This window comes from Mastigoproctus giganteus, chromosome 4 (assembly GCF_048544385.1).
Source record: "Mastigoproctus giganteus isolate SK-2022 chromosome 4, ASM4854438v1, whole genome shotgun sequence".
Taxonomy (NCBI): Eukaryota; Metazoa; Arthropoda; class Arachnida; order Uropygi; family Thelyphonidae; genus Mastigoproctus; species Mastigoproctus giganteus.
The window spans coordinates 108,947,257-108,959,403 of NC_143578.1; the positions used below are offsets into that span (position 1 = coordinate 108,947,257).

At 38.7% G+C, this 12,147-nt stretch overlaps 1 protein-coding gene across 3 annotated transcripts in view; it reads right to left on the reverse strand.

Moving 5' to 3' along the window:
• The window catches only part of LOC150086985 (peptidyl-glycine alpha-amidating monooxygenase B-like), a 627,331-nt gene that overhangs the window by 42,152 nt on the left and 573,032 nt on the right, over nucleotides 1-12,147 (reverse strand). For all 3 annotated transcript variants that reach the window (XM_090372880.1, XM_090372878.1, XM_090372879.1), the window contains one exon: nucleotides 4,343-4,439. In XM_090372880.1, the coding sequence (XP_090229006.1) occupies nucleotides 4,343-4,439 (97 nt within the window). The remainder of the gene's footprint in view (nucleotides 1-4,342; nucleotides 4,440-12,147) is intronic.

The window sequence follows — 12,147 nt, forward strand, 5'->3', positions numbered from 1 at the left end:
GTCTAATCAAGAAGCGTGTGCTACGCACTGCTGCTCCTTCCCACCTGGCTACGGAGGCGCCAGGAAAGTTTTGCCTGAGCAATTTGATTGGATACTATGATGTAGTCACAAAAGAATTGGATGCAGGGAATAATTTTGATATTATATATTTGGATCTTAGAAAGGCTTTTGATACTGCTGCACATGGAAGACTGCTGCACAAATTGGAGCAGAGTGGCATTGGAGGCAAATTGCTGCTCTGGATAAAGGGATGGTTGAGGGGGAGAAGACAGAGAGTGGTAATTAATGGACACTGCTCATCATGGACTAATGTTATTAGTGGAGTCCCTCAGGTTCATTGTTGGATCCATTATTGTTTTCTGTATTTATAAATGATATTGATGATGGTATATCAACTTAATGTCCAAGTCAGGCGATACAAAGGTTGGCAGGGTTGTTAAGGACACTACTGACATTATGCTGCTGCAACAGGATCTGGAAAGGTTGAGCAGATGGGCTGAGAGGTGGCAAATGAAGTCCCTCAGGTTCATTGTTGGATCCATTATTGTTTTCTGTATTTATAAATGATATTGATGATGGTATATCAACTTAATGTCCAAGTCAGGCGATACAAAGGTTGGCAGGGTTGTTAAGGACACTACTGACATTATGCTGCTGCAACAGGATCTGGAAAGGTTGAGCAGATGGGCTGAGAGGTGGCAAATGAAGTTTAACATTAACATATGTAAAGTACTACATATGGGAAGCAACCCCAGAGGAATGTATCAACTCTGTGGTACTACAATGACAGTGGTAGAGAATGAAAAGGATCTGGGGGTAATTGTGCAGGCAGATATGAAGTTCTCTGAGCAGTGCAGATGGGCTGCAAGAGTAGCTCATGGTGTCTTGTCAGGAATTCTTCTAGAAGGGATAAGGAGATGGTTATTCCCTTGTATGAGGCAATGGTCAGGCCACACCTTCAGTACTGTATACAGGTCTGGAGGCCTCATTTCAAGAAGGATGTAGAGCTGCTGGAACGAGTACAGAGAAGGGCAGCAAGATTAGTGAATGGAACAAAGGGTTGCTCTAACAAAGAAAGGCTTAAGTTTTGCAAATTACAGTGTCTGGAGACTAGGCACCGGCGAGGTGATCTGACAGAGGTGTATAAAGCCTTGAATGGTTTGAGCATGCTGGATGCTAATGGATTCTTCCTCTTGCTCAGAATAATCACCTAAGAGGGCATAAATTCAGATTGAGGAAAGACAGATATAGGATAGATGTGCGGAAATTTGCCTTAATCCAGCGGGTAGTTGGTTGGTGGAACAGACTTCCATCCCTTGTTGTGGAAGTTGATAGCCTAAATAAATTTTAGGCTCAGCTCGACAGGTGTTTTGAACCAAAGGAGGGGTGAAATGGAAGTGTTTTTTTTGGCTGATGCTGCATAAGCTTGCTTTGCATCATATGCCTCTACTAATGCTAATGCTAATCCATGGTCACAATTTGTGACAAAAAATCATTGGCACCTTGCTCAAAGTGTAAAGAATGGCAGTTAAAGATAGTACATGATGTTGCTTTTGATCGGTATTCAGACATTTGTGGACCCATTGGCAGAAAGCTTCCTCATGTCCAAAATGTCATGAATAACATATTCAACATGGGCTCACAACTGGTGAGTATGGGCTTGGCACACCCAAGGTCCTCAGCTGGATATCATCATTCTTCTCTTTTTTTGGTGATTCCCTTCTACTTCTCTCTCTCTCTCTCTCTCTCTCTCTCTCTCTCTCTCAGGGTAATTCAGAATTTTTTTTTCGGCTGGTGCAGCATAAGCCTCAGGCTTCCTTGTGCCATATGGCTAATGATAATAATAATAATAACATCACTGTTCTCCCAATGTCGCCAACATATTTTGGTTGTCAGCATGAATTTCCTTTGGTGTTTATCCAGTAGAGAGAGGTATTTCATAACTGGTCTACCTTGAGTTTAGTTGAAAGTGATGTTTTGGACAGACATTGTTTTTCTTCAACCTGTAAAAAATAGATATTACGGTTTTTTTTTTTTTGAGGCAAATGGGCTGTTTAAAATAAAAGGATATGCTCTTTCATAATTTAACACCCATTTGTCAAAACACACACACACACACACACACACACACACACACACACACACACACACACACACACACACACACACACACACTGAAAGTGGGTTGGGGCAAGAATTTATGAGTACCCCTCATGTTTATTATTTTTTTCAGTTGTATAAACAAAATGTATGTGCACCCATAATGGAAGTTTTGAATTCTTCATGATTCTGCAGAATTCCTTGGGAAAGAGGTGGTCCAAGGTAGAGACATCACTCCCTTATAATCAAAATATGTCAATTTTTCACTGCTACATGATGATTAAAGCTTAATGACCTCCCCCCAAACACTGCATTAGCCCCATTCCTCCTTTAGAAATTCTTGGTACTGCTTGTGTTTGGGGATGGATAGAAATGTAAAACTGAAAGGTGTCATGTCATGTAATGTATGATGATACTGTATGCAGTACACTGTCAATTTTCATTATAGCTCAATTTAGTTGCTTTATAACGATGTTTTCTGGTAATTGGTTTTGGCAGTCTTCAAATTAGACAAGCTATTCAGAAGTTACACACTTCAGATTTCAGTGTAGCTATATTTCTAATAATTCATTCAAAAATACATTTAAAATTCTATATTGTTAGTTGTGGAACTGTAGCAACTTTGATATACATTTTGAATAATAATAAGATTTATATGGATATAATACAAGGACATACTGTAAATTTTTCTCTGTACTGTACTGTATACTACACTATAAAACATAAAAATACATGAGTTTACCTCAATACTTCTTCATAGGAATGACTTCTGCACCATACTCTCCGACTAAGACTGACCTTAAAAATGTATAATAACTTTTTTAAAATAATTCAATGTGTTCATCACTCTTAGCACATGGACGATGCAACACGCCAGGATCACAATCGAAAGCCCCACCCTGCCCCCAAACCCATCAAACCCTCAACGAAACCTCGAGTGACTGAAGACATTGTCAAATATATTATGATTTAAAAATAAAAAGCGATAAAATTATATAGTGAAATAAATGTTAAATATAAGACGTGACAAATAAAATTAATTTACGACAATTTCCTCCCTTAAGTGGACCAAGCTTTTCGACTTCTGTCTTGTTCACAGGTTGGAAAACTAATGCAAGATATGTGTGTTAGTTTTAGTTTTCACATTAGTTTTACCTGCGAACAAGACAGAAGTCGAAAAGCTTGGTCCACTTAAGGGAGGAAATTGTCCTGAATTATTTTTCATTGTTGTGTGTCTTATATTTAACGGTTTATTTTTATTTTTAAACCATGATATATTTGACATAATGTCTTCAGTCACTCGAGGTTTTGTGGAGGGTTTGATGGGTCTGGGGTCGGGTTGGGGGCCTTTGATTGTGATCCTGGCTTGTTGGATCGTTCATGTGCTAAGAGTGATGAACACATTAAATTATTTTAAAGCAGTTATTATACATTTTTAAAGTCGGTCTTATTTGGAGAGTATGGTGTAGAAGTTTTTTTTTTTTTTGTTAGTTGTTGGCACATCAGCTTCTGTGGCCATAATGCACCTCCCAAAGTTTTTGCATTTTACTCTGATCCAAGCCCGAGGCAGGAATTGAACCTGCGACCTTTGGGTTGGCAGGCAGGCACTTTACCCACCTTGCTAGCCTGGTCGGTGTGTAGAAGTATCCTATGAAGAAGAATTGAGGTAAATTCTTACGTATTTTTAAGTAAGAGTGACAAAACACAGGATAAATCTTACGTATTTTTAAGTAAAACTGACAAAAAACAGGATATATTGAGCCACAGTAGCTTTTCGTTTCATTGTATACTATACTATACATTGTAAATTTATAAGGATATACTGCACAATGGAGAAACAAATTTGTTATTAGGAAATGTTCTTTGCCTTGAAGTGTCTCATTAATAGCATGAGAGCCTGTTGCAAGTGTTACATGGCTGTTGGTGGTAATCATAAGCTCCCCCCTCCAATAATATCACTGCTGGATATTAATTTTCCAGTGTCTAATAATAGTTCAGTCCATGATTTATCCAGGGCAACATGTATTTTGCTGTACAGTAAGAGTGTACTTCTATATTAAATTAATTGACTTGTATCAATTATTTTTCAAACTTTGCACTTTTGTCATTTATACTCCAGCTGATGTTCACCAGTGTACACCCATAAACTGGGAAAGAAAATAAAGTTATACCTTATTTTTTGTACAAAAATGAATTATATATATTTTCACAAAATTTGTACAATAAAATAAAATCAGCTAACCTCGCATAAACTTCCAGACTTTGTTGGGTCCTATTTCAGACACAAACACATTATCCCCATCTTGTGTCACAGCAATGTCATGTGGTTGGGAGAAATTCTAAATAACATTTTAAATTACAAATAAAGAATTACTGAATGGTCAAAATCATCAGTCTCAGAATAGAATATAGAATAAGGTTATATAAAATTAAGCATAAAATAATGATACTCATTTTATAATTAATCTAGCTTTACTGTTATACTTGCATAAATGATCTTTATCTCTTTAAAGGTAGTAGCTTTGCTTTGTGATACTTTCAACTTTAACCAATGATGCTGCCACTACGGGAAACATTTAGAAATTGATCTTTTAAAATACCCTACACAAGGCTTGTTACATTCTCTTTAATGTTAAGAGCTGTAAAAAATCTTTCTTTTTTAATGAGTTTTTCAACTCAGCAAAGAAAAAGCAGTAATGGTTAGATATATCTGATGAATAATGAAGGTGATCAAGAGAGAGAGAATCTTATGGCCGTGATAAGGCAGCTGCTGTAGTTAAGAATCCATTTAGTTAAAGATCTTTCCTTCTACATTAAGCAGAATCCCTTAATCACTTTGGAATTTTTAAATAATAAATCTGATGAAATGTTTCATCTTCAGGGATGAACTGTGAATGGACATCGATATTAAAGAAACAAATAAACATTGTTTTCATTTTTTAGTAATGGGAACTGAGTTTTCCAGATGTGGTTTCTGGATCATTAATAAAATTCCATTATGTCATTTTCTATTTCCACAAAACATTACCACCTTTTTTAATACTGCTTGAAAGATTTTCATTACCTCATTTGTTTTTATTTTTGACTCCAATTTTTTTTTTAAATATACGAAAACCCCAAGAACGAGAAGTATTAGAACCTATAGTACTCAGTACTGTGCATGGGTTGAAGGGGGGGGGAGAGCGCTACAGAAATCAATTCAGAGGAACTGTGCCCATGAAAGTATCTATAGAAAAGGCATGCAGCAAAAACAGAACATCTATAAGACAGAGAGTAAAGAGATGGGCTATTAATTAACCTAACCGCCCCAGCTGTGAGAATAATATTCAATGGTAGGATGGATTTGAGATTTGTACAGTGATATTAAGTGATATTAAAGAATTACCTGGAGTGAGTAGCTGCTTGGAAGAAAAGTAACATCAAGAGCAAAAGAGAAAACCCAGATTTTTAGATGCAGAAGAAGAAGAATATATTTGTGATATGCTTATGCCAAGAGAGATTTTTTTTTTTTATGCCAAGAGAGATTAGAAGTCAGGATAATCCCTAATAGAGACATGATCTTGTCTAAAAATCTGAGTGTCATCGAAAATAAGCACAGGGGCAGAAGAACCCTTTTTATGAGATATAAGACACAGGACTGAGTTTCAGAAGGATTAAAATCAATTAAGTTATCTTTGCCCCAAATGCTGATCTCCGAGAATTACTTGGAGATCAGCATTTAATGAATTGGTAGTGGATAATTGAGGAGTTCAAGCTGTTTTAGAAACTTTGCAAGGCAAAGTTTCTCAAACTGGAAGGTGGAATGCAATGTGCTAACATCAGCAAAACTATGGATAGGATTTTCGATGAATGGAGGGTCATTCATATATAAGAGGAAAAGAGTGGAAGAAAAAAAATGAACCTTGGGGAACACCAGCATCAGCAGAGAAGCTAGAAGACAGACGGCTGTCTACCATCACATGCAGTGAACAGTCACAGAGAAAACTTGATACCCAATTACAAAAAAAGCAGTTTGTCGAACCAAAAGATGGAAGCTTATTTAGAAGGTATTTATGCCAAACACTTAAAAATAATATTCAATGGTAGGATGGATTTGAGATTTGTTATAGGTCTTGAGTGTGTTATAGGCCTAATGACTCGAATGAGTACAATGAAAAATTGTACAGAGAAATAGAGTGGGCTAGTAAATCAGTATGTCTTCTAATGGGGGATTTTAACTTTCCAGATATTGACTGGAACTTGTGGGTTGGTCACTCACACACTAGTAAGACTTTTGTGGATTTATTGGATGATCGTTTTTTGTTGTGCATCCAGTTGATATAGATGAACAGTGCACTGTTGAGTCAGTTTGGTGTGACATAAGTATTGGGAGATCAAAATTGAGAGTAGGAGCGTGTTATAGGCCTAATGACTCGAATGAGTACAATGAACAATTGTACAGAGAAATAGAGTGGGCTAGTAAATCAGAATGTCTTATAATGGGGGATTTTAACTTCCCAGATATTGACTGGAACTTGTGGGTTAGTCACTCACACACTAGTAAGACTTTTGTGGATTTATTGGATGACTGTTTTTTGCAGCAGCATGTTCGAGAGGCAACCAGAGAGGGTAATACTCTTGATCTGGTTATCAGCAGTGATCATTCTTGTATTAAGAATTTGCAATTAAAGGAACCAATAGGTGGCAGTGATCACAGTGTATTGATGTGGGATTTACTTAAAGATATAATTACCATTAGCGGTAAAGGAAAGGGTTTTTGCTTCCATAAAGGTGAGTACAGTGGTCTCAGACAGTTTTTAAATTCTGTACAGTGGGATCAACTGACGATGTTACCAACAGTAAATTCTAAGTGGGAAGCATTCAAGGAATTAATTGTGGATGCTACTAAAAGTTTCATACCTATTAAGAAATAATGTTCAAGGTCTAAATAGTTATCAAATGAACTAATGAGACTCGTGACAGAGAAGAAAAATGCATGGGATGCATATAATTTATCAAGCAACTCAGAAGCCTATGGCAGATATAAGCTAGTCTGTAATCAGGTCACAAAGGAGGTTAGGCAAGCGAAGGCAGATTATGAGATATCTTTGGCAAAAGATGCTAAGAAAAACAGCAAGGATTTCTTTACTTATATAAACTCTAAAAGGAAGGGGATGAATCTGATTGGTCCACTTGACATTGATGGTTCGACTGTTGATGAACCTGCTCAGATAGCAAACTGAATGAGTATTTTGCATCTACATTCACACATGAGGAGTTATTAAGGTTTGAAAATGGCAGAAGGTTATCAAATTGTAGCAGGGTGCTTAATGATTTTCTAATAACTGAGAGCAAAGTGGAGGAGAAATTGCTGAATTTAAACATAAGAAAGGCATCTGGGGTGGATGGGATCTATCCAGTTATATTAAAGGAGGTGGCAAAGCAACTAAGCAAACCCTTAGCCATAATTATGAGAGCATCCTTGGACTCAGGGGAGGTCCCCATGGACTGGAGATGTACAAATGTATCCCCAATTCACAAAGGTGGGATCGAAGGGTGACACAAGTAATTACAGACCAGTTAGTTTAACTTATGTTCCGGGTAAAATAATGGAGTCACTGGTTAAAGATGCATTGCAGGATCATCTAGACAAGACTGCAGCAATAATTCAGACACAGCATGGGTTTGTTAAGGGAAAGTCTTGTCTGACAAATTTGATAGGATATTATGATGTGGTTACAAAGGAACAGGATACAAAAAATAATTTTTATATCATATATTTGGATTTCAGGAAAGCTTTTGACACTGTTGCGCATGGAAGACTATTGTGCAAATTGGAGCAGAATGGTATTAAGGGTAAGTTGCTACAATGGATAAAAGGATGGTTGAGTGGGAGAAGACAGAGGGTGGTAATTAATGGGTGCTGCTCTTCGTGGACTAATGTTATTAGTGGAGTCCCACAGGGTTCGGTGTTGGGTCCTCTGTTGTTTTGTATATTTATAAATGATATTGATGAAGGTATATCAGGCTTAGTGTCGAAGTTTGCAGATGATACAAAAGTTGGCAGGGTTGTTAATGACAGTAATGGCAGTGTGCTACTGCAACAGGATCTAGTTGATTTGGGCAGATGGGCTAAGAAGTGGCAACAACTGAAGTTTAACCTTGACAAATGCAAAGTACTGCATATGGGTAAAAGTAACCCCAGAGAAACGTACTAACTGTGTGGTACTACACTTAAGGTGGTAGAAAATGAAAAAGACCTGGGAGTAATTGTGCAGTCAGATATGAAGTTTTTCGAGCAATGCAGACAGGCTGCCAGGGCAGATCATGGGGTTTTGTCGATGATATATAGAAATTTTGCCAGGGAAAAGGAGGCGATTGTCCCTCTGTATAAAGCAATGGTCAGGCCACGCTTTGAGTACTGCGTACAGGTCTGGAGGCCTCATTTTAGGAAGGATGTAGAGTGTACAGAGAAGGGCAACAAGATTGCTGAGGGGAATGAAGGGATCCTCTTACCAAGAGAGGCTTAAGTTCTGCAAATTGCAGTGGCTGGAGACTAGGCACCTGTGCGGTGATCTGATTGAGGTGTATTTTTTTTTTTTTTTTTTTTTATGAGAACCCCAAACACGAGAGGTATTATAACCTATAGTACTTAGTACCGTGCTTGGGTTGGAGATTGAGAAGACGAAAGAAGATATTTGTTGACATTGGACTTGAACTTCTGTAGATTGTAATTTTCAGGAAATACGTATGAAGGAAGGTTGTTCCAGAAAACGGCAGTTGAATGAATAAATGAGGAAGATGAAAAGTTGGTTCTGTGGGTTTGAAGTTGGACAGTAAATGGATGTTGGCTGGTGGCGGCACGTGTTCGGACTGTTTTGAAAGAGAGAGCAGGAATTATAGAAGCCAATTCAGAAGAACAGTGCCCATGGAAGTATCTGTAGAAGAGGCATGCAGCAGAAACAGTGCGTCTATGAGACAGCGAGTGGAGAGACTCTGTTAGAGATGAATCATTAATTAACCTAACTGCCCTCTTCTGAATGGAATCAAGAAGCCTGAGAGAGGTTTTGGGGGCACCACCCCAGATGTGGGAACAATATTCCATGGCAGGGCGGATTTGCGATTTATACAGAGTGAGCAGCTGATTGGGAGAAAAGTAACGCCGAGAGCGAAAGAGAAAACCAAGTTTTTTAGATGCAGAGGAAGCAATATTTGTAATGTGCTTGTGCCAAGAGAGATTAGAAGTCAGGGTAATCCCCAAAAGAGATATATCATTTTGCCTAGAAATCGGAGTGTCACTAAAGATAAGCATAGGAGCAGAAGAATCCTTTTTGCGAGATATAAGACAAGATTGAGTTTTAGAAGGGTTGAAATCAACTAAGTTGTCTTTGCCCCACTGGAGAATTACCTGAAGATCGGCATTTAAGGAATTGGCAGCAGATTTTCGAGAACTTGAAGCTGATTGAGCAGGACAAGGTTTCTCAAAATGGAAAGTTGAATGCAATGTGCTATCATCGGCAAAACTATGGATAGGATTTCCAGTCAATGGAAGAAGGTCATTGATATACAAGAGGAAAAGAGTGGGGGAAAGAACTGAACCTTGGGGGACACTGGCATTAGTGGAGAAGTTAGAAGACAGAGAGCCATCTACCATCACCCTCAGTGAGCGATCGGAGAGAAAACTGGATAACCAATTACTAAAAACAGTTGGCAAACCATAAGATGGAAGCTTGTTTAGAAGACCTTTATGCCAAACACGATCAAAAGCCTTTGAGATGTCAAGAGCAACTACTTGTGTTTCACCGAACCTTTCCATTGAATTAGTCCATAAATGGGTAACATAAGCCAGAATATCACCAGTGGATCGACACTGACGGAATCCATACTGGCGATCGTTGATCAGATGGAAGGTTTCTAGGTAGTTTAAGAGTTGGCGGTTAATTGATTTCTCCATTACTTTAGAAAGAGTAGAAGTAATTGCAATGGGACGATAATTGGATGGGAGGGATTTGTCAACATTTTTAGGAACTGGCTGGATATGAGCAAATTTCCAAGCAGAAGGAAAAACACCTTTGGAATAAGAAAGTGAAAAAAGGCGGCAAAGAATAGGAGTAAGTTCAGGAGCACAGGTTTTGAGAACAAGTGGAGAAATACCATCAGGACCTGGAGCTTTCTTAGCATCAAGATTCATCAAAATCCTTCTGATATCCTTTTGACGGAAGACCACAGGAGGCATTGAATGGAGCGTGTTAGGAATGGTGGGAGGTGTTTTACCAAGATCATTAATACATGAGCTCAAAGAAAAATGGGATGCTAGCACGTCAGCTTTATCCTTGGCTGAAGTGACAACAGAACCATCTGGTTTGGACAGAGGTGGGAGCAGAGATGGGCAAAAGTTGCGGCCAATAGCTTTGGCAAGAGACCAGAATGCTCGGCTACCATTAGGGCAAGAAGCAAGTTTTCTACTCTTAGCCTGTTCAAACTCTAGTTTGGACTGATTAATAACTGCTTTACAATTGTTGCGAGCTTTGGTGTAGGCAGAAAATGAAACTGAAGAATTAGAAACAAGCCAATTACAATATGCAACGTTCTTCTCTTGGACAGCCTTAGCACATTTATTGGAAAACCAAGGTTTAGATAAAGGACGAGATTTTAAAGTGGAGTGTGGGATAAAGGATTCCATTCCTGCAAGAATAATTTCACTGACACGATCTGAGCAAACGTTGACATCAGAAGTTTTGAAACAGTAATCAGACCAAGGAAAAGAAGAAAAGAAGTCTCGCAGGTCATCCCATTTTGCATTCTTGTAATGCCAAACAATACGAGGTTGGGAATAGCCATGAGATAAAGGTTCCATTGGAGAAGAGACAATCACCAAGTTGTGATCTGAAGTGCCTAAAGGACCTCTCACTTCAACCTTGTACTTAGAAGGGTTGTTTGTGAGAAAAAGATCAAGCGTATTGGCTGTATGATTAGGATTGTCCGGTATTCTTGTAGGTAAATGAACAATCTGTGCTAGGTCATTAGTAATTGCAAAAGCCTCAGCATCTCGACCTGCTGAGTCGGTGTGACTAGAAAACGGAAGCCAGCTGGAGTTGTGAACGTTAAAATCACCAAGAAAAATTACGTCACTGTTAGGAAAGTTGGACTGGAGAAAGTCAAGTTGCAAAGAGAGGAAGTCAAAGAGCTCCAAGTGATTAGTGGAGTTGGGAGAACGGTAGAGACAACAGATGAATCTTACACAATGAGGTAGAGAGATTTTAAGCCAGAGAAGATCAAAGAGAGGAGATGCCAAATTGCCAAGTCTTTGACAGGGAATATCAGAACGGACATATGCACAAGTACCACCTTTGAGGCGAAAGGAATCATACAGCAAATAATTTGGACATCTGAGATGAGCAGTAGTTGAATCAACTGATAACTGAGATTCAGTCAGAAAAAGTACATGGGGTTTGGAAGACTGCAAGTGGAAATGGACATCGTTGAGATTAGAATTGAGACCACGTATATTTGTGAAATGAATTAGGAAGTCCTTGGGAGGTTTAGATCTTTTTGCAGATAAGCTTGCTCTATTATTTTGACAATTCATGGTGTATTCAATAGTAAGAAAAAGTGGGTGGGACATGCTGTATGAAGTAATGAAATTTTTGGATATGGCTACACGTGGTAAGAATATACCCAGATCCTTGACATAACGTGGCCTCGACAATGCTCCCCGCATACACACTACTCGGACTCCCTCCAGTCACTATCTGGCAGAGTAGAGGTAGCAAGATTATACACTAGCTGATCCGGAAGCTTCCTAGAGAGTTACCAATAGGTTCAGTCCAGTGTACTAACTAGCGGCCAGCCTGCGAACACCGTTTTAGAGCTGTACCCTCGAAATGTAAGGAATATTGGATCTCGCCACGACATTCATCATTACCTCAAAAATCATCAATCATACTGAGGTTGGCCGGAACTTAGCTCTAGAGACTAAACATGGGTTCCACCACTTCAAGCCTCCAATAAGCAAAGTGGTGGTATTTCACCGGTTGATGAGAGTCATCTACCACCTTGTACTGCCTG